Genomic DNA, 23,838 nt, shown 5'->3' on the forward strand with positions numbered 1-23,838 from the left:
GCATGCGAGGTGGAGGCAGTCGGCCGGCGGTGGTTGCGGGGGAGGCCGACGGTGGTTTCTCGTCGGAGGTGAAGAAGAAGGCCAGGGTCAATCAACTGAGAGTTAAGTTAGTAACTCTTAGTTAACTGAGCCCTAGAGAGACCCTAACAATTATTCTATGTGGCATTACTAAAAAAAAGTACTGTACATACCTTAACTAAGCATAGCAAAATATGACCGTTGGTTTCTTATCTGCTCTGTGATCCGTCACTGAAGCATGCAGGTTAAATAATTCAGATGCGGCCGGACACGTCTTTGTTCCCCGTGCAGCGATAAAGACAGCGTCCACATGTAAGGCGTGAGTCACTAGTGTTATCTGCACTATGTGGCAGTGTGACTCCCAAATGCTCAACAGTGCAATCCCCCAGCTGTGCAATGCGTCAGTGTGCACACACATACACACTCATCCTCGTGCGCCATGTGTAGCATGCGGGCGAATATTGTACGTCCAGACAAACCTTTCTTTTTTAGCACTGACGGAGACTGATTAATAATTTAAACTAAAGGGGAGCACGCGTGGTTGCAAGCTGTGGCATCGCCATCTATATAATCTTCAGCCACATCGCTTAGCTCTCTCATCTCACCAGCTTCCTGTGTGTATTGCCATTCACGTTCCTCTCTCTGCAACCGCTTACGGTTTCAAGGATCGAGCACGTATAAAAACTGCGAGCGTCTCGCTGGCATCACTGTCTAAAAATTGTTATCTCGCTGTCGCTGGCATGATTTCGAGATCTCCCAGTCTCTTGCAAATCGAGGCCGCGGCGGCGGATCAGGGGATGACGCCAAGAATGCAGGCGTCCGGCGAGCTCGTGGGGCTCCGGCTGATCATACAGGCGTCGCCGAGGCAATGCCAACACCGGCCGCCGCTGGCCGTCCTCAGGAGGTCGTCTGTGAGGTCATCGCCGGCGTCGGGCGCGTCCAAATGCCAGGAGACTTTGGGCGGCCCGAGGTTCATGGGGCTGGAGTTCCTGAAGCTCTGCCTCTGCTGCTGCAGGAAGATCGACGGCGACATGGACGTGTTCGTGTACAAGTAAGATTAATCTCCTTCCTCCTTCGATCTACTTGCTGTTACTTAGGCTTGAGCTAAGGTTCTTACGTACGGTTCTTGGCATTTCTTTTTTGCAGGGGAGAGCAAGCGTTCTGCAGCGCCGAGTGCCGGTCCCAGCATATCGCGAGGGAGGAGAGGCGGGAGATCGAGATCCTCGTCAGGAAGCGCCGTGACGCGTTCCACAGCCGGCGTGCGGCGCCGGGCAAGACGATCAGAGGATCGTCAGATCGGCACGCCAGAGTGGAAATCTCAAGCTTTTGCTAGTAGTTCCTTACCATGCCTGCTTGCAGAGAAACCGAGGAGGGTTAATCAGGACAAATTTGTAGTCCTAGATTTTGGTATCCACGTCGGTCGACTGTAGTACCTCCGTTTTTATTTAGTTCGTATGGGTTTAGTTTTCAAAATTTTGACCATGATTGTAGAGAAAAATATGCCAGTATCCGTAATACCAAATACACGTAATCCGAAAATCTAGTTATTAACGATTTTAGTATAAATAGATTTTATATTTTATATTTTTATATTTTTTCTAAATATTTGGTTAAAGTCTACTGTTAGCATCCATTTTGGGCCACCTGTTGGCTAGGCAAGCCAGATCTATCGGAGATCAGGAAGCCAGATGACGCATCTCATTTTCAAGTTGAATTATTGGCTGCATTAATACCTTAGCCAAGGCGAATCCATTACATCTAAGGCGGATCCATGGACATCTAAGGTTATGGCGGATCCATGACCACCTGAGGTGCAAGGTGGATCCTGCTCATCTTACACCCATTCTTGTCCTCATGTTGACCAAAGCTAGCCAGAACCATTGAAACTGGAGAAGCTAGATGGGCTAGTAGGATCTGTATCCTCTAGAAAATTGTCACTGAACATTATAGAACACTTATTGGGGTTAATAAGTTGACCCGCCCGAGCCCAATCTTAAAAATACCAATTGCATCCTTGATAATTCCAGCTTGAGCAGTGTTTTCTTCGAATTTGATTAGGCTATCGTCAGCAAATAACAGATGTGAGAGGGCTGGAGCACGTCTACATATCTTTAGGTCCCTTAACTCCTCAAGATAGACTGCTCATTGCAATATTTTTGAAAAGCCCTCACCAACAAAAATGAATAGGTAAGGAGACAATGGGTCTCCTTGTCGGATACCCCTCGATGGTGTGAATCTTGTGGTTAGCGGCTTAGCGCCCCCATTTATCTTGAACTTATACTGGAAAAAAGAGATGCACCACATAATCTATCCAACAAAAATTGGGTGGAAACCAACTTTTGTTAGAATTAACTTTAGGTAGTTCCAATCAACTCGTTCATAAGCCTCAGTGAGACCCAATTTATAAGCACAGAAGGTGCTACCCTTTTTTCTTGTTTCTCTATATGTTGTCAAAGCATTCAAAAGCTATCAGTGCATTATTAGTTATTAGTCTCCCAGGTATAAAAACACTCTGGCATTCGCTAACTAGACCATCAAGCAGTGGTCGTAGTCTATTAGCAATGCACTTCGCTACGATCTTGTATGTAACACTGCATAATGAGATCGGTCTAAAGTATTTTAGAGAAACCGGATCATTTATTTTTTGGTATGAGCATAATTATTGTTTCATTGACTTCAGGCGGCATGTTTCCTTCTTTGAATTTTTTTACAGCATTGATGACTTCTTCTTTCAGCATCCCCAAGTTTTCTGAAAAAATCTAACCGGGAAGCCACCAATACCTGGAGATTTTGAAGGACCTATTTGGAAAAGAGCATCTCCTATATCTTTATCCGAGAATTTTTCAGATTGTCATTCATCTATTGGTTGACATTTTGATCCATGATTTATTTATTGAGTTCAGGAAACACCAGATTTTCTTTTGTACACATGGTATTAAAATACTAATTTGCCATTTCTTTCGGTTCTGCTGGTTCCTCCACGGTATGACCATCATATTTTCTTAAGATTTTGATTTTACTTATTTTTCCTGCGAAGGAGCCTTTCTATGTCAATATCTGGTGTTTTGGTCACCATGCTTCAACCATGTGGCTCTTGAACTTTGTCGCCACATAATTTCCTCTCTTAAGAGTAACTCGTGTAGTCTTCGGCTCACCGCTTCAATCTGATCAGAATGGTCCACACCTTGACTTGCTTGTAGTCTTTCGAGATCAGACTTCAAACTATTGATTTCTTTTGTGAATGTCCCAAGTTTGAGGCTGGTCCAATCAGTTAGACAATTCATCATTGATTTTAGCTTATGTTTCAACAATTATAAACATGAGGCAGAGGTATGTTGCCCCAGGCTGTATTGGTCTCCTCTTCTAATGATTCCTACCTCTCCCTCGTCATCTCTTAGCGTGCAAACTTTGTAGGTTTAAAATACCCATTCTTCTTATTGCAGTTCATCAAAATAGGGCTATGATTAGATCTTGAGGAAACCAAGTGTGTAACTTTAGACTGAGAAAAGATATTTGACCAAGGAGGGCAAGGAACCGCCCTATCCAGTCTCATCCTTACATTTTTTCCTTCCCTTCTATTTATTACTATATGTCCATGGCAGTCCTAAAATACTCAAAACATGAAGATTGCAGTCGGATAGAACATTACCGAAATTTTCCATCCGCCTTTCATTTCTTTTTGTCACCGACAAATGTTCATGCCACATAGCAAAGTTGAAGTCTCCCTCCATCAGCCATGGTTCATCAACATCTTTTTTTTATTCTTCTCAAGAACTTCCACATTTCTAGTGTCATGTACATGTGGTTCACCATATACAAAGGTGCATCTCCAATTTGTACCATTTTATTCAATAATTCTGACATCAATGTGATGGTTTCCAAAACTTACCAGATTTACAGTCACTTCTTATTCCACTACAGAGCTAAACCCCCCTCCTTTCCTGTAATATCCCAGGTATTGGGGTTACAAAAATAGAGGAAACAGATGTGTGCATTGCATTCATGCATAGAAAATCTGGGGAATTTTCGCGCTTTAAAGTAAAACAGTCACAAGAATCGAAGTTTCACTTGACCTTGGTGGAATTGAAGTAGCTCATCAAGTCAAGCGCTATAAACCTCAATGTGACTTTGCAAAAACCTTGTTTTGGGTAGAGATAATTTGATCTAAGGGGTTAGATCAAATGGAATTAAAACTAACACAACAACCCTTTAATCAAGGATCAACTACTTGATCTTATAAAAGATCATAACAAGGTATTCCTTGCCATAACATAAGAACATCTATTCAATTGGAAATCAAGTAACAATACTTGGAGAAACTATTCTTAACTTATCTCTTCCATGTCTTAAACAAATAAATATTCCTACCATGAACCTCATGGTATTTCTTGAACTAAACTCTTGAACTTAACACCAACAAAAGCTTATCTTTAAACCCTAGAGATGGGAGAGGTATATAACCATCCAAGAGATAAGAAGCAAACTCTAAATTATTAACACTTAAAAGTTGAGCAACTACCTTGAGGTACAATTGAATTCACTTTAAAACTAAAGACCCAAATATGGTAAAACACAAGGACCTAAGTGCATAAAAGCCACACATTCTGATTTCAATCATAACTTATTAAATATGCGGAATATCACAAAACTAAATTCGTTTACATTACGTAATATAGTTCAAACTATTTGAATAAAATAAACTATGAGTAGTTTGAAACTCATATGATCATGCCTTGGTGAAATCAAACATCACCATTCAAAATTGGGGTATAATCCTTATCTTTAACATTTTGATCCTAATAATATTATAAATACAATCACATATGATATAGTGACTCAACCACAAGCATAAAATCATTCACAAGATATTGAGTAACAAAAGCCACTTGGCTATCCAAAAATAAATCACATGAGAAGATAATCTCAATGCCACATAGGATGAAAATATCTACATACCTTGAATCCTAAGCTATGCCACCTCATGCTTAAAGGATTGCTATGGATGAGAGCATGACAACCAAGCACCTTACTCATCAAATTAAAGCAAGAGTCATCCACCCATGTGTCATGTTACTAGAGCATGCCCAAGCCTATAAAAGGAGCCTCACACTTCATCCATTTCATCATCTTGCACCTTGATGCAAGAAGACCAACACATTGAGCCACTCCATAAAATAGTTAGGATCAAGATGAAGCAGCTAGGAGGTGGAGGCATGCCACAAGATGCAGGTTTATCAGATTTCCGAAGAACAAGCTACGAGGCTAGCAAGGTAGAATTCTTAGGCAAACCACATATTTAGTTAATCACATCATCATTCCTTGAGTAGAACCCTAGAATAATCCATTCCAAAATAAGAATTGGGAGTAGAAGATAAACATTAAGAATAAGTTGCTCATGATGATGCTATGACCATGCTTTGGGAAAATAGAAGAATAAGCCATAAGATAAACCCTATATTTAAGGCAGTGTGAGAAACCATTCATCCTTATAACCAAAGTTAACTATAAAAAGAACCATAAACATTTTAGTTACTCTAAATGATAAATTAAGGATAATAAAAGAAGTATATTGGTAGAAGATAAAAACAATTCTCAGATCCTTAGTAACTAAAGAAGCACATGAAATATTAAGCAAGTAACCATTTTTATCATGCATTGGGGAGAGTAAACCTAGTCAATGCAATATGGTATCATCTCATATCTACAACCTAGAATTATATCTCAACTCTAGTTTGTGTATCACTTAAGTGATTATAACTAAGAAACCTAAACCATATTTGAGATCCAACCCATGTGTCATTAGGTAAATAGCATTTGAACTCTAATGGTTCATTAATTAAATCCTATGCTTCAATTAAAACATAAGAGCCACCTAATGCTAAGTCCTATAATTAAACCATATGTGTAGTGATCAACCCATTATCTTTGTAACAAGATAAACCATGATGGAAACAATAACTACTTAGATACTTTCAAATATAATGATAGTATTAACCTTAATAAGGGGGGTTATGATAGAAACTATAAAACCCTAATACAATTGAGCTCACATAAAATCATGTGCAATTGACCAATTCCTACAATATGAAGCCAAGTCCTAATAAATAACTTCCTAAACATTTGGAATAAGAATCATCAACTCCAATTACCAACAGGGAGTTATATTACAAATGAGAAAGAAAATTAAAATGAATACCTAAATTCTTGTCTAATTAAAAATTGCAACAAGGCTCACATATATTCATGTTTATTCAAAAACAACACAGTAATACAATGATCCTTGTATTAGACCTCATGAAAACCAAGTTGTAAAAAACCTGCAAAACAGACAAGAATTCAAATTTGAATTAAAACCAGAATTGAAAACAAGAAATAAAAACAGAAAAAGAAAAGGAGGGGAAAAAGGCTTACCTGGCCGTGCAGCCCATCAACACAGCCCACCAAGCAACCCAGACGCCCCAGCCCAAAGACAGCCCACCAGCAGCCCAACTTACCCTTTCGTCAAAATAACGACGAGGAGATCATCCTCATCCTCCCCGTGTGCTGGTGGCCACCGCGACGTCGTGCTCCTCTTCTCCTCCCTCGCTGTCGACCTCTCCTTCACCGGCAGTGTGACGAGGCATGCTCCAAAACTCCGTATAAATACCGCGACGAACCCTAGCTGCTCGATTTCTTCCTCCTCGTCTCAATTTTCTTCCCAGAACCGAAACCCTAGCTACGCCAACACCATTACCGCCGGCGATTGGAGCACCCCCGAGCCAAGCTGGGCACACCAGCGTGATCGCCATCCTCGACATGCCCAGTCTGCAGTAGGAATCGAGCCGAGGTGCCCCGGAGCGTCCCCGTCGAGCTCATCTCTCCGACGGCCGGCGACCCTAAATCCGGCGAACCAGACCACCATTGACCACGCCGTCAAGCCCGGCGTACTCCTGGTGAGTCTCTGAAGCTCCTAGCATGCTCGCCTCGTCCGATTATGCATCGTAGCCTTGCCGCACCGTTCATCTGCGAGCGCCGCCGCTCGGTCTCGCCGTCGTGGTTGCTCCGGCGACCAATTCGTGGCGGAGTTAGTACCGATGAGGTTCGCCTCGACGCGCTTAATCTAGTAGTGTCGTTAGTTTGTCCGGGGAGGCACCACACCGCCGGCGACCATCGCCTCTGCCCGCCGGTGAAGCCCATGGTTGCCACATCGGCACCATGTGGCAGCTGACGTGTCTCTGGCCCACGGGTCAGTGACCAGGTGGGTAGCCTAAACCGGTACAAATAGTATTTTCTGTTTAAATTTAATTCCAGTAAATTACTGCAACTACAAATAAAATTAGAAAATCCAAATTAAGTCAGAAAAATATAAATGAGATATTAAAATTCTTAGAAAAGAAAACTCTATCCAATAAAAATATAAAATGAAAATTTTATTTTTAATAAAAATTTAATTATTTAATACTTGTTAATTAAGCCTTTAATTTTAATCCCAAATTCAATTAAAATCCAATAATTAGTAAAAATTTCATAAAATAAATAAAAACCAGTAAGTAAATAAGGAAAACAATAAAATTAATTTTCCATTACCATTAACTTATTAAATCCTTATTAGGAGGATTTAAACCCTAATTAATAATTACCTTAATTATTGAATTCTTTAAAAATAATAAAATGCCAAATCCAATCTTATGTTTATTATAAAGTGATTAATAACTTCAACCTTATCATGAAGTTATTAACTTAAGAACTAAATGGTAATTAGGAAACTCTAGTTCAATTATACATGAAATCGTAGTTCCTTAATTTAATGTGAATTCTAAAACCCTAATGCCATTAAGAACACTAGCTCCATTAACCAATAGGAACCATAAATTGTTTCTAAAACCTAAACTCTAGATATAACATGAGATCATGTATTTCCTTTTGATTCATAGAACTATAATTAGCAATTAAATACTTGCCATGCCACATAAAATATAGGAGCCCTATTATCAATAATTTTGTATTCCAAGTATGCATACCTATCCAACCTAGTTGATCAAGTAGGATCAACCAAGTCTAAACCCTAGCTCCTATTATCAAAACCAATATCCTTACTTAGCATCACACCATTGTGATGAACCTAAATGCAAACATGGCCACTTTGTGCATCCTATTCCATACACACTAAACCCTATTTGTGTGAGATAATTATTAAACATCCTACTTAGGAAACTACCATTCCTTACTTAGTGAATCCAATAGCAAACCCTAGACAACTTCAACCCTAATTGATATACTTCTTATTATTTAAGAAGTATGTTCTTCAAAAGTTATTCTTTTGAAGAAAATAAGGAATCATCATCAACCCTGCTTATAAGGACCTATAAACCCTAGCCAGCTATCACTAGCAAGATAAACCAACCCTAACAACAGCCATGCATAATGAATTGCTTAAGATGCCTAGGCTTATCTCAACCTTACAAGCCCTAGTTGCTGATGAATCCAACTATGTTGTGATCCATATTATACTTACTCCAGAAACTACTTGGAACCAGAATAAATTATAGCAACCCACAAACCTAATTACCATACTTGTTCTTTATCAAATTACATGTTCTTCAAAAGTTATTCTTTTAAAGTATATGATAATCAATCATTAACCATGCCATATAGTACTAAAACTGACCACTGTTCTTTACTTGTTAACATTATGCCAATAATCATTCTCTTTGTGCTCAATCGATTATTATGCTTTATTATCTACCCGTTTATAATACCAAGTAATCACACCCGAATAAGAACCTTGTATGTGAATCACTCTAAAAGTACAACACACCCTAAACCAATCATTACCACTCACTAATCCTAAATCATCGGGGTTAGGTCACGCTTAGAGCGATTGCATCTCATACTTATGCATTATTGCATCCTTGCCAATCTTTTAAACATCGTCCTTACCGGACGATGATGCTATTTCAGAATTTGGAGTTATTGCGTATCGAAGACCTTGACCGCATAATCTTGCAGTCAAGAAAGGCAAGTTCATCACTTGCTCATGTCATTTGAGTATCTTTATCAAATTACTTGCAAAGTACTATGGTTATCACTATTGCATAAAAACCAAAACCACTACTTTCATAACTATGAATATGACTATGTGGTGGGCAATGGAACCATGGATTGTGTTGATATGGTGGAGGTTCCATTGCAAGGGTTATTATCCATCTAGGATTAAACAACAAATGTCGCCAAGTGATTCTTGTGCCGTAATACCCGTGTTAACCATAAGATCCGGAGTGGGACGGAGTAGTCAAAAGTGTTTCCACCTCTCGTTCATCAACGGATGCGCTTACCGTAGCACGCTTGTGTCCATGCGGAGTAACTGTGAGGGTGGGGAGCCCCTTCTAATTCCCCACGGTATAGCCGTTGCTTACCGTAGCGGTTGTCGCTTGCAGGAACAACTTGAGGGTGGGGATCCCCTTCTAATTCCCCACGGTAATGTGGTCTATGATGGGTTGCAGCCACCGGCGAAGGAGTTTGGTTAACGAGTCCCAAACTGTTGTCGTGGTCGGGGTCCACCCTGAAATTACGGGAATAATGGGACCGGCGAGGACCCGTGGTCGGGGTATGCAACAAAGGGTGGGTGTTCGAGGTAGCGGAGGAACATGATTGGCTAGACCTTATACCGGGCCTCACACCAAAGGAAGTGTGGACGAGCACGCGGCTCGGTTGGCACCAAGGTTAAGATCTCTTATGGGTAAAGCAACACACCTCTGCAGAGTGTAAAGAACCGTGACTCGTCACTCCCCGTTCCGGGATATGGAACTGCGAACGCGGCCGGAAAGGAGCTCCATGAAGTTCTAGTAAACCGGTGAAGGCCGACGGACATAGTTCTTCCGAATAAAAGCAACCTTTTGAAGAAATGGTTATGAAAACCTGCATTGGTATTAGACTTTCCGGTCTAATGTCGTAGCTAGTGCATTAAACACCTCTTTCCTATAATGAACTTGTTGAGTACGCTCGTACTCATCCCACTCTTAAATCCCCGCTTAGATATGGAGGCATCGAAGGAGGATCTACAAGTGCAACACGAAGATCGAGGAGTCAACAACTACTTCAAGGGACATGAACCCGTCGAAGAGTGCGGATACCACATCCAACAAGGAGAAAACCTAGATTAGCAATAGAAAGGAACTAGCTTCCTAAACTTAGCTCCTATTTAGCTAGAATCTATTCATAGCCTCTGTAGCTAGTTAAATACTCTACAACTAGAGTTCGCGATAAGACTAGTCTACGAGTCGTTCTTCTGGAGTTATTTGCAGTTTTACCTCATTGTAAAGTAGGAGGCTGTGATGATCTTATGTAACTGAGTCAATGTTGTAATTCTATAGACATGCCTTGGACCCGCATATGTTTCGTTGTACCACTCGAGCGATATAATACTAGTGGAACTGTGTTTCATTGGTGTTATATCGGACTTGCATACTACACCATGCAAGTGGTATGCCGGGTCACCACAGCTTGGTATCGGAGCAAATGCTTTGACCCTAGGATTAAAACCCTTTAAAGGAGACCTATAGGATTGGTAGTGTCTATAGGAAGTTGTCCTAGGTAAACCAAATCTTTTTATGACTTGAGATGGATATTCACTTGAGAATAATCCTGACACACTTGAGTCAACATTTCTTACCTATATTTCCTAAGTAAGGTTAGTTAACTAATCCCAAACATATAGTACACCATGAAGTCCTCAAACAATAGATGAGTAGACCCCAGTTGGTATACAATACATGGTAGTCCAAAGAGAGGATACAACCATAAGGAAGATATCCTATTGGAAGTTGCGTACCAACAAATGTTATGGTTAAATAGAGTTATCTAGACCTATAATAGGAGTGATATCAAGTAATGAAGATATGTGTAGAAGAAAAATATCCTATTAGAAGGTGTAAACTAATACAAGTTATGGGTAAGTAAATTATCTAGATATATGAAACAACTGATAGTAAATAATAACTATGAGACATATGAAGTAGTATAGACCATGATGAGTCAATCATGGAAGGTAAGTAAGAGAGATAGGAAAATAATATGCCTACTTACATGGTAGAAATAGAAATCATATATGATTCACCTGAGAATCATTATGTGATGGATTAAAACATCATAAATATCTAGGAGAAGTACAATAAGAAGTCAAGTGCTAAACAATAGTGCAAGAATTGTGTTCCAAAAATATGGGAAGTGTGCCAAGCACATCATGACCATAGTCTTATGATAGAAACACTTGGAAGAATGGGAGTTATATTCCATAGTTATGTGTTTAGAGTAGCGAATTTAGAACCAGACATATCATTGAAGTAGTCCTCAACAAAATGGAAGTTAAGTTAGTACTTCCAAAGAAAATGAGGTTAATCACAACTATCCTATACCACTTTGTTTCAAGTTTATCTCATTGCAAATGTGCAATTAAGGTAAAGGTTGAGACAAATAATAGAATTCCCTATATTTGTGCTAAGTATCACGATATAAACCTTTATTATGTGGTGTTCTATACTACACATCAGAGCCTGATGTTTAGAGACGTCTTACTCAACAATCATATTCAGGCTTATGATGGTGTGTATTATAAGCACAAAGCTGAATCTTCTTGGATTTTATTGGAATTTTCATTGATTGACTAGATCCATACATGAAGTTTGACTTTGATATGCAAATGCATGTTGCTATATCAAGTCCTTACTTGGTGCTATAGATCTAGAGGGTAATGGTAAACTTGTGAGGAAGTGACGAATTCTGGAAGATTCCGAAGACAAGATGAAGGTTCATCGGAGAAATGAAGTAAAGTTGTGGGAAGTAACCACAATACTCTGAAAGAAGTATAATCCAAAACTCATGCTTTACCTCAATGGAGGCGTACTTTAGTACAGGTGAAGCATGAAGGTGAGAAATATGATGACTATGGGTAGTAGAAGTAGAACCATAGTCATTATGGAAGAGGGAATGCATGGGAAATCACTTAAGATACTATATTCATAGTGTCAGCCAGTGGTTTTCTTGCAAAATAAATCCTGAATGAAGGAAGATGATATATGAAATCATAGCAGACATAAGAAGACCATAGTGGATATCAAAAGACTACAATTGGTATAGGGTCAATACTGCGAGATAAAGTAGAAGATGTCTCGACCAGTTTATAGGAACCTATAATAGAATCCATTTTTAGATATCAAATAGCCACAGTTGGTATAATAACCACAGCCGGTATCAGTTGGTATTACAAATAGTCCATGATTTAATTATTTGTAACAAAATTTTGTGAACAAATAAAAACCTTGTCAGCCAAATAACTATAATTTATAATAATTTAGTTGAAGGATTCCCATTGGATGTCCACAATTGAGTGGATGCACCACAAATATTCTTCATAAGACCTAGAAGAGTACAAACCATAAACTAGACCTAGACCAATATTCTAATCTAAAGTCCAATAGTTGGAAGAAACGGAGTTGAAGAACATAAGTAAACTCTAAGGGGTAGAGTAAAGATTGAGTGTGGATGCACAATGACTCAATACTTTAAGCTAGATAGAAGAAGAAGGTCCGAACCGAGAGGAAGTTCGATCTTATTTTCATAAGATTGTGGACATTTCTTTCGAAGGATGCCGGACTCGAAGCCGAGGTTTATACCTCGAGGAAGTAAAAAGTGGACTCGTAACTTGAGAAAGTGAGTAGTATTTACTCGGAAGTATGATAGCCCAAGTAAATTAAGGCTAAGGAAGTTGGATGAAGGATTGTAGGAGACCAAATAAAGCTCAAGAAGACCCAAAGACCAAAGGAAATTGACCATACCAGAACCACATACTAATATAATGATTCCTTTCATGGAACCTAAAGAATCCAAAATAGTTATAAGCATCAACTATAAACCATGATTGGATGGACTAAATGAGTCTAATCCATTCCTAGGAAAATAAACCATCACAACCATTTCCATGGTAAGTGCCTTACCAAGCACCATTACTGCAATTTTGGTAGTAAGGGAAAACAAAGACCTATTTTATCAAATAGGAGATTGTTATCCAATTAGTCCTCAATTAAGATTGTCAGGACAAGAAGAAGTTCCAATCATTGAATATTCAATGAGAAAGGAAACAAGCTTATAATATTGGAGGAAATCATGGAAATAAAGGAAGTAATAGTTGTTTGATGTCAAACACTAATGGATTCCAGGAAGAATCTGGACAAGGGATGTATTCAATTATATCCAGTAAGATCACCATGGAGTCGAGAAAAGATTTAGTCTGCACAAGTCAGATCCACACTTCGGAAACGTGAGAGAGATCAAACTTCGAGGACGAAGTTTAGTTTAAGGGGTAGAGACTGTAATATCCCAGGTATTGGGGTTACAAAAATAGAGGAAACAGATGTGTGCATTGCATTCATGCATAGAAAATCTGGGAATTTTCGCGCTTTAAAGTAAAACAGATCACAAGAACTGAAGTTTCACTTGACCTTGGTGGAATTGAAGTAGCTCATCAAGTCAAGCGCTATAAACCTCAATGTGACTTTGCAAAAACCTTGTTTTGGGTAGAGATAATTTGATCTAAGGGGTTAGATCAAATGGAATTAAAACTAACACAACAACCCTTTAATCAAGGATCAACTACTTGATCTTATAAAAGATCATAACAAGGTATTCCTTGCCATAACATAAGAACATCTATTCAATTGGAAATCAAGTAACAATACTTGGAGAAACTATTCTTAACTTATCTCTTCCATGTCTTAAACAAATAAATATTCCTACCATGAACCTCATGGTATTTCTTGAACTAAACTCTTGAACTTAACACCAACAAAAGCTTATCTTTAAACCCTAGAGATGGGAGAGGTATATAACCATCCAAGAGATAAGAAGCAAACTCTAAATTATTAACACTTAAAAGTTGAGCAACTACCTTGAGGTACAATTGAATTCACTTTAAAACTAAAGACCCAAATATGGTAAAACACAAGGACCTAAGTGCATAAAAGCCACACATTCTGATTTCAATCATAACTTATTAAATATGCGGAATATCACAAAACTAAATTCGTTTACATTACGAAATATAGTTCAAACTATTTGAATAAAATAAACTATGAGTAGTTTGAAACTCATATGATCATGCCTTGGTGAAATCAAACATCACCATTCAAAATTGGGGTATAATCCTTATCTTTAACATTTTGATCCTAATAATATTATAAATACAATCACATATGATATAGTGACTCAACCACAAGCATAAAATCATTCACAAGATATTGAGTAACAAAAGCCACTTGGCTATCCAAAAATAAATCACATGAGAAGATAATCTCAATGCCACATAGGATGAAAATATCTACATACCTTGAATCCTAAGCTATGCCACCTCATGCTTAAAGGATTGCTATGGATGAGAGCATGACAACCAAGCACCTTACTCATCAAATTAAAGCAAGAGTCATCCACCCATGTGTCATGTTACTAGAGCATGCCCAAGCCTATAAAAGGAGCCTCACACTTCATCCATTTCATCATCTTGCACCTTGATGCAAGAAGACCAACACATTGAGCCACTCCATAAAATAGTTAGGATCAAGATGAAGCAGCTAGGAGGTGGAGGCATGCCACAAGATGCAGGTTTATCAGATTTCCTGAAGAACAAGCTACAGAGGCTAGCAAGGTAGAATTCTTAGGCAAACCACATATTTAGTTAATCACATCATCATTCCTTGAGTAGAACCCTAGAATAATCCATTCCAAAATAAGAATTGGGAGTAGAAGATAAACATTAAGAATAAGTTGCTCATGATGATGCTATGACCATGCTTTGGGAAAATAGAAGAATAAGCCATAAGATAAACCCTATATTTAAGGCAGTGTGAGAAACCATTCATCCTTATAACCAAAGTTAACTATAAAAAGAACCATAAACATTTTAGTTACTCTAAATGATAAATTAAGGATAATAAAAGAAGTATATTGGTAGAAGATAAAAACAATTCTCAGATCCTTAGTAACTAAAGAAGCACATGAAATATTAAGCAAGTAACCATTTTTATCATGCATTGGGGAGAGTAAACCTAGTCAATGCAATATGGTATCATCTCATATCTACAACCTAGAATTATATCTCAACTCTAGTTTGTGTATCACTTAAGTGATTATAACTAAGAAACCTAAACCATATTTGAGATCCAACCCATGTGTCATTAGGTAAATAGCATTTGAACTCTAATGGTTCATTAATTAAATCCTATGCTTCAATTAAAACATAAGAGCCACCTAATGCTAAGTCCTATAATTAAACCATATGTGTAGTGATCAACCCATTATCTTTGTAACAAGATAAACCATGATGGAAACAATAACTACTTAGATACTTTCAAATATAATGATAGTATTAACCTTAATAAGGGGGTTATGATAGAAACTATAAAACCCTAATACAATTGAGCTCACATAAAATCATGTGCAATTGACCAATTCCTACAATATGAAGCCAAGTCCTAATAAATAACTTCCTAAACATTTGGAATAAGAATCATCAACTCCAATTACCAACAGGGAGTTATATTACAAATGAGAAAGAAAATTAAAATGAATACCTAAATTCTTGTCTAATTAAAAATTGCAACAAGGCTCACATATATTCATGTTTATTCAAAAACAACACAGTAATACAATGATCCTTGTATTAGACCTCATGAAAACCAAGTTGTAAAAAACCTGCAAAAACAGACAAGAATTCAAATTTGAATTAAAACCAGAATTGAAAACAAGAAATAAAAACAGAAAAAGAAAAGGAGGGGAAAAAGGCTTACCTGGCCGTGCAGCCCATCAACACAGCCCACCAAGCAACCCAGACGCCCCAGCCCAGCACAGCCCACCAGCAGCCCAACTTACCCTTTCGTCAAAATAACGACGAGGAGATCATCCTCATCCTCCCCGTGTGCTGGTGGCCACCGCGACGTCGTGCTCCTCTTCTCCTCCCTCGCTGTCGACCTCTCCTTCACCGGCGAGTGTGACGAGGCATGCTCCAAAACTCCGTATAAATACCGCGACGAACCCTAGCTGCTCGATTTCTTCCTCCTCGTCTCAATTTTCTTCCCAGAACCGAAACCCTAGCTACGCCAACACCATTACCGCCGGCGATTGGAGCACCCCGAGCCAAGCCGGGCACACCAGCCGTGATCGCCATCCTCGACATGCCCGGTCCGCGAGAGGAATCGAGCCGAGGTGCCCCGGAGCGTCCCCGTCGAGCTCATCTCTCCGACGGCCGGCGACCCTAAATCCGGCGAACCGCACCACCATTGACCACGCCGTCAAGCCCGGCGTACTCCCGGTGAGTCTCTCGAAGCTCCTAGCATGCTCGCCTCGTCCGATTATGCATCGTAGCCTTGCCGCACCGTTCATCTGCGAGCGCCGCCGCTCGGTCTCGCCGTCGTGGTTGCTCCGGCGACCAATTCGTGGCGGAGTTAGTACCCGTAGGTTCGCCTCGACGCGCTTAATCTAGTAGTGTCGTTAGTTTGTCCGGGGAGGCACCACACCGCCGGCGACCATCGCCTCTGCCCGCCGGTGAAGCCCATGGTTGCCACATCGGCACCATGTGGCAGCTGACGTGTCTCTGGCCCACGGGTCGCTGACAGGTGGGTAGCCTAAACCGGTACAAATAGTATTTTCTGTTTAAATTTAATTCCAGTAAATTACTGCAACTACAAATAAAATTAGAAAATCCAAATTAAGTCAGAAAAATATAAATGAGATATTAAAATTCTTAGAAAAGAAAACTCTATCCAATAAAAATATAAAATGAAAATTTTATTTTTAATAAAAATTTAATTATTTAATACTTGTTAATTAAGCCTTTAATTTTAATCCCAAATTCAATTAAAATCCAATAATTAGTAAAAATTTCATAAAATAAATAAAAACCAGTAAGTAAATAAGGAAAACAATAAAATTAATTTTCCATTACCATTAACTTATTAAATCCTTATTAGGAGGATTTAAACCCTAATTAATAATTACCTTAATTATTGAATTCTTTAAAAATAATAAAATGCCAAATCCAATCTTATGTTTATTATAAAGTGATTAATAACTTCAACCTTATCATGAAGTTATTAACTTAAGAACTAAATGGTAATTAGGAAACTCTAGTTCAATTATACATGAAATCGTAGTTCCTTAATTTAATGTGAATTCTAAAACCCTAATGCCATTAAGAACACTAGCTCCATTAACCAATAGGAACCATAAATTGTTTCTAAAACCTAAACTCTAGATATAACATGAGATCATGTATTTCCTTTTGATTCATAGAACTATAATTAGCAATTAAATACTTGCCATGCCACATAAAATATAGGAGCCCTATTATCAATAATTTTGTATTCCAAGTATGCATACCTATCCAACCTAGTTGATCAAGTAGGATCAACCAAGTCTAAACCCTAGCTCCTATTATCAAAACCAATATCCTTACTTAGCATCACACCATTGTGATGAACCTAAATGCAAACATGGCCACTTTGTGCATCCTATTCCATACACACTAAACCCTATTTGTGTGAGATAATTATTAAACATCCTACTTAGGAAACTACCATTCCTTACTTAGTGAATCCAATAGCAAACCCTAGACAACTTCAACCCTAATTGATATACTTCTTATTATTTAAGAAGTATGTTCTTCAAAAGTTATTCTTTTGAAGAAAATAAGGAATCATCATCAACCCTGCTTATAAGGACCTATAAACCCTAGCCAGCTATCACTAGCAAGATAAACCAACCCTAACAACAGCCATGCATAATGAATTGCTTAAGATGCCTAGGCTTATCTCAACCTTACAAGCCCTAGTTGCTGATGAATCCAACTATGTTGTGATCCATATTATACTTACTCCAGAAACTACTTGGAACCAGTAATAAATTATAGCAACCCACAAACCTAATTACCATACTTGTTCTTTATCAAATTACATGTTCTTCAAAAGTTATTCTTTTAAAGTATATGATAATCAATCATTAACCATGCCATATAGTACTAAAACTGACCACTATTCTTTACTTGTTAACATTATGCCAATAATCATTCTCTTTGTGCTCAATCGATTATTATGCTTTATTATCTACCTGTTTATAATACCAAGTAATCACACCTGAATAAGAACCTTGTATGTGAATCACTCTAAAAGTACAACACACCCTAAACCAATCATTACCACTCACTAATCCTAAATCATCGGGGTTAGGTCACGCTTAGGGCGATTGCATCTCATACTTATGCATTATTGCATCCTTGCCAATCTTTTAACATCGTCCTTACCGGACGATGATGCTATTTCAGAATTTGGAGTTATTGCGTATCGAAGACCTTGACCGCATAATCTTGCAAGTCAAGAAAGGCAAGTTCATCACTTGCTCATGTCATTTGAGTATCTTTATCAAATTACTTGCAAAGTACTATGGTTATCACTATTGCATAAAAACCAAAACCACTACTTTCATAACTATGAATATGACTATGTGGTGGGCAATGGAACCATGGATTGTGTTGATATGGTGGAGGTTCCATTGCAAGGGTTATTATCCATCTAGGATTAAACAACAAATGTCGCCAAGTGATTCTTGTGCCGTAATACCCGTGTTAACCATAAGATCCGGAGTGGGACGGAGTAGTCAAAAGTGTTTCCACCTCTCGTTCATCAACGGATGCGCTTACCGTAGCAGCTTGTGTCTTGCGGAGTAACTTGAGGGTGGGGAGCTCTTCTAATTCCCCACGGTATAGCCGTTGCTTACCGTAGCGGTTGTCGCTTGCGGAACAACTTGAGGGTGGGGATCCCTTCTAATTCCCCACGGTAATGTGGTCTATGATGGGTTGCAGCTACCGGCGAAGGAGTTTGGTTAACGAGTCCCAAACTCGTTGTCGTGGTCGGGGTCCACCCTGAAATTACGGGAATAATGGGACCGGCGAGGACCCGTGGTCTGGGTATGCAACAAAGGGTGGGTGTTCGAGGTAGCGGAGGAACATGATTGGCTAGACCTTATACCGGGCCTCACACCAAAGGAAGTGTGGACGAGCACGCGGCTCGGTTGGCACCAAGGTTAAGATCTCTTATGGGTAAAGCAACACACCTCTCGCGAGTGTAAAGAACCGTGACCCGTCACTCCCTGTTCCGGATATGGAACTGCGAACGCGGCCGGAAAGGAGCTCCATGAAGTTCTAGTAAACCGGTGAAGGCCGACGGACATAGTTCTTCCGAATAAAAGCAACCTTTTGAAGAAATGGTTATGAAAACCTGCATTGGTATTAGACTTTCTGGTCTAATGTCGTAGCTAGTGCATTAAACACCTCTTTCCTATAATGAACTTGTTGAGTACGCTCGTACTCATCCCACTCTTAAATCCCCTGCTTAGATATGGAGGCATCGAAGGAGGATCTACAGTGCAACACGAAGATCGAGGAGTCAACAACTACTTCAAGGGACAGGAACCTGTCAGAAGAGGCAGATACCACATCCAACAAGGAGAAACCTAGATTAGCAATAGAAAGGAACTAGCTTCCTAAACTTAGCTCCTATTTAGCTAGAATCTATTCATAGCCTCTGTAGCTAGTTAAATACTCTACAACTAGAGTTCGCGATAAGACTAGTCTACGAGTCGTTCTTCCGGAGTTATTTGCAGCTTTACCTCATTGTAAAGTAGGAGGCTCGTGATGATCTTATGTAACCGAGTCAATGTTGTAATTCTATAGACATGCCTTGGACCCGCATATGTTTCTGTTGTACCACTCTGAGCGATATAATACTAGTGGAACGGTGTTTCATTGGTGTTATATCAGACTTGCATACTACACCATGCAGTGGTATGCCGGGTCACCACATTTCCCATCTAGAAGAATAGGCAAACAAAATCTCAAGCCCAAACATGAACACAAACCCTGAATTATTTATTTATTTTACCTTGCTTCAGACATAAATACAAGGCTAGAACAGAATTTTCGCATAATGTGGATCAGCTCTTAAACTGTCTAAGGTCTTAGCAGTTCTAGGATAGGATCAACATGGCTCCTGCTAGGCGCTCACATTAGCGTCCGACAGTTTGTGGGCAGCCCCAGGACCAGTCGCTTCCAAACCACCATACACTCCCGGCTGTGCCTCTACAACAACTTCCTCAACTACATACCTTATCATTTCCCTTTCCTTTTGTTTTAGCTCTATTTCCTACCCTATCCCGACTACTTCCTATAATTTTAACATGTTCATTTTCATTTTCAGTAACCACACAGATCTTTGCAATGAAGGCATCAACTTCTTCTTCTCTCATTGTACAAAGATTTTCTATGCCCAGACACACCTTGAGTGTGGGCACCTGGAAGGGTTTTTATTTGCATGCTGAAATTTTCATCTTCTTCTGGGTACTCTTACGAGGATGCGGAGCCCCCTGTGATCAGATCGATCATGGGTGGTCAGTGTGGTTTCGTGTTCACCTTCATGAGCCATCTGTCTCCATGTTCCTTTCTTCATAGGGAGGGTTACTGCAGGCACTAGAGCTTCTCCCTCTCCATTCCTGTTCATATTTGCTTCAGTAGGTGTTCTTTTAGTTGTTTCGCCATCTTCAAGGACCAGGTTAGCTAGCCCGCCAACCATCAACTGTAGGATGCCACTCATGAAGCGGGAGATGTGTTGTCGATGACGTTCTTTTTTTCCTTCGCTTGTGCGAGGATGGTGGTCCTGAACAACGAGTTTGCCCACTTCCTTGGCGACGTGAGCGATGAGAGCTTGCTTTCAAAGATTTGCCGTGGTGGCTTTGTCCATGTTATGTTCCCGGTGAAAATGCCACAACATACTGCGGTGATGATGCTGATTGTCCCACCCGATGATTTCAGGCAAGAACCATCGATGAGGGTCCTCCCGAAGAGTTGGAGGTACTCCTAGTTTTGGACCGTACTCCTCAATCCTCTGCTCTTCCTTTATGTTGCAGTTCTCCTTTTTATGTTCTATGATACCATAGGGAAAAACAAGCTTGGGAGCCTCTCATAAAAAACTGAGACAACCACGTCTTCCTCAACAATTAGATCCACCAAAGGTATCCATCTTCTGACAGCAAGATTATTGCACAGATGGACTCTAGATCTCATAATTTTTGTCACAAAGGTCTCATGTAGCATCATGGTCAATAATGAACATTATCTCTCCAATTTTATTTCATAAATCTCTTTCTAATTCTTTAGAGAGAATGTAGAAAGGAACATCCTTGAATTGTACACAAATTAGAACTGTGGTGAATGTTACCTTCACTGTCTCCTCGCCTTCTTTGAGAACCTGAATCAGCAAAGTGTCTTCCTTGAATGTCCATGGCCCTTCAAATGTTCAAATCTCCATCTTCTGTGAACTCCAAGACGAATCGCCCATCAACAACTTGGCTTGTGTAGACATGGTCGCAAACTTCTACATTTCATTCATTGAATCAATGAGATGCTTTGAAGTGATCAGCATCATGGACATGAAAACTCCCACCACCATGAGGCAACTTTCATTGAACTAACGAGCTACACCGTTCACTTTGTTCAGCTTCAAGATGATGTCAGCCTTCTCTTCTTCAATCCCGGGTTCCTACAGCAACTCCTTACCAGGTCAACGGTGAATGTTGCCTTCAACATCACCAATATCTCCTTCCGCACCCCCTCTTGGTGTTGTACGACAAAATGGATGTAACATCATATGCCTAAATATGAAACAAAGAATTCACATGACATTTTTGTACGATTGTAATTATGTAATTATACATAATTCTAGAGACATGGTCATCGATGGTCATCGGTGCACGGCTGGGCTTTGCCCTGGCGTACGGCGGTGGGGTCAAGCTGGTGATCCGGTTGGTGCGAGATTGGGAAGGTGCGGCTATCAGGGAAAACCAGGCTTCAATTTTGTTTACGGTGCATGATGATTGCGTCTATGTGCTGCTACCTTATTGAAGGCATCGTCACTACAAACAACCTCTCATCTCTCTGGTCACTCTGAGGGAAACCATAGACCCATATCTCCTGGATCGGACGATGGTGACGCTACAATGATGTTCTCCCTCTTGGAGGTATCATTTTAGAGCAGGTGTTTGCATGAGTTGGAGCGGTCCACCGTCTACCGCATCAACGACGGCTAAGTCTCCGCAATGGTCGTGTTTTGATGGATGCGCACCAGGTGTTGGCATTATCTGGTGTGGTGGTGGCATCGATGAACGACCTGTCTGAATGGATCGTAGCGAACAAGAGGGGGGTGAATGGACGCTATGCAATTTTTATCCTTTTTCAACTTTAGTGTGATGCGGAAGTAAAGGTGTTAGCTTTGATGTTAGAGGTGATCCTAGTATGATCCTAGTCTAGTGCAACAAGTAAAGAAACCAAGCATGATAGTAAAGATAAGGAGCGGGACAACCGGAGGGGGCATCGAGACGAGGCGAGATTTGTTTCCCGCAGTTCCTCCCACAAAAGGTAGTACGTCTGCGTTGAGGAGGTGCTAGCCTCACACAAGAGGCTAGACGGCCACACCACGAAGGAAGGCCTCACCTTCTTCCCCGAGAGAGCTCAACAAAGGGGCTCCCCTTCTCCACTAAGACACCGATCGAGGCGGTGGTTCCTTCACAAGGTTAGGGCGAGCTCCACAACTCTAGGAAGCTCCCAACACCCTATGGGGCTAGCACAACTCCAAGCTAGCCTCCATAGGAGCACTTCCTCCAAGATCCCACAATAGGAACCCTAAAAACAAGATCCACTAAGGACTAGATGATATTGGTGAATTCTCTCTTGGTAGATCAATAGATCGGGGCCTCCTCCACCACTCCTCCAAATTTGGGCAAGATTAATTGGGTAGGTGGGGAGATCCTCAAGGTTTTAGCTCATCAACAATGGAGGAGAGAGAGAGAAGAGCTGGAAACGAGCTGGGGAAGAAGGGGCCTTTTTATAGGTCCCTCCAAATCCAACCGTTATGTGCAGTTTCCGCGCAACCGGTGCTACCGCTTTGGCAAGCGGTAGTACCGCTCTGGATTCGAAAGCCCCCACAGATTTAGCCACATGGACTCACAACGGTAGTACCGGTTGCGGTACCGCTTGAGGTACCGCAATGACCTCTGTGAGCCCTGGAATCCTCGCGACACCTTAGCGGTACCAACGCGGTAGTGCCGTAACTTGTGTTACGGTACCTAAGCGGTACCAAGGCGGTACTACCGCTCTCAAGCGGTACTACCGCTCAAGGTACCGTAGAGGTACCGTAAGGCTCTCTGTGGGACTTTTCCAGTGCAAACCTCCAGAGCGGTACTGCAGGGCAGTACCAGTAGGGTAGCGGTACTACCGCTCCTGGTACCGGTAGTACCGGTCAGGAATAAACTTCTTTTTTCTCTTTTCCTCTCCAACCATGTCACCTCGCGACACACACAAAAAACCAGAAAACCTATAAGCTGCGCTTCAGTCTTCCGATCATGACATGTTCAGCAAGGGCACCGTGTACTTGCAAATCTATCAAAGACAATATTTGCACACGGTTAAATTCATTCAAGTGTTGTCATCAAACACACAAAACACGGATATGGACCTTTCTCTTTCAATCTCCCCCTTTTTGGTGTTTGATGACAACACAAGAATTTGCAATGGCATAAGATATTATGATAAGGTTCTAGATTTGCAAAAGCTAGACGGAGCTCCCCCTAGACGTGTGCATAATTGGAATATGCATTTGAATACAAACGTTGTTGCGGCCAGAAACCCACCGGCGAGCAACGACGGGCAACACAGTAGACCCGGGAGGCTCCCAGAACTGCGGCTGGCCCTGG

At 40.4% G+C, this 23,838-nt stretch overlaps 1 protein-coding gene across 1 annotated transcript; it reads left to right on the top strand.

Moving 5' to 3' along the window:
- The first annotated feature begins 611 nt into the window (after positions 1 to 611).
- On the top strand, positions 612 to 1,436 carry LOC124683497 (FCS-Like Zinc finger 17-like). Its single transcript, XM_047217996.1, has 2 exons — positions 612 to 1,069; positions 1,165 to 1,436. The coding sequence occupies exons 1-2, from the start codon at positions 759 to 761 to the stop codon at positions 1,349 to 1,351; spliced, it is 498 nt and encodes a 165-aa protein (XP_047073952.1). The 5' UTR covers positions 612 to 758; the 3' UTR covers positions 1,352 to 1,436.
- The last annotated feature ends 22,402 nt before the right edge of the window (positions 1,437 to 23,838 follow it).

This window comes from Lolium rigidum, chromosome 1, assembly GCF_022539505.1.
Source record: "Lolium rigidum isolate FL_2022 chromosome 1, APGP_CSIRO_Lrig_0.1, whole genome shotgun sequence".
In the NCBI taxonomy this organism is placed as follows: domain Eukaryota; kingdom Viridiplantae; phylum Streptophyta; class Magnoliopsida; order Poales; family Poaceae; genus Lolium; species Lolium rigidum.

What these genes read in the sequence shown, in the direction of transcription:
- LOC124683497 (XM_047217996.1), top strand. Translation starts at nt 759, where the DNA reads ATGATTTCGAGATCTCCCAGTCTCTTGCAAATCGAGGCCGCGGCGGCG. An exon ending in ATGGACGTGTTCGTGTACAA is followed by an intron (nt 1,070 to 1,164) that starts GTAAGATTAATC and finishes TCTTTTTTGCAG; the next exon opens with GGGAGAGCAAGCGTTCTGCA.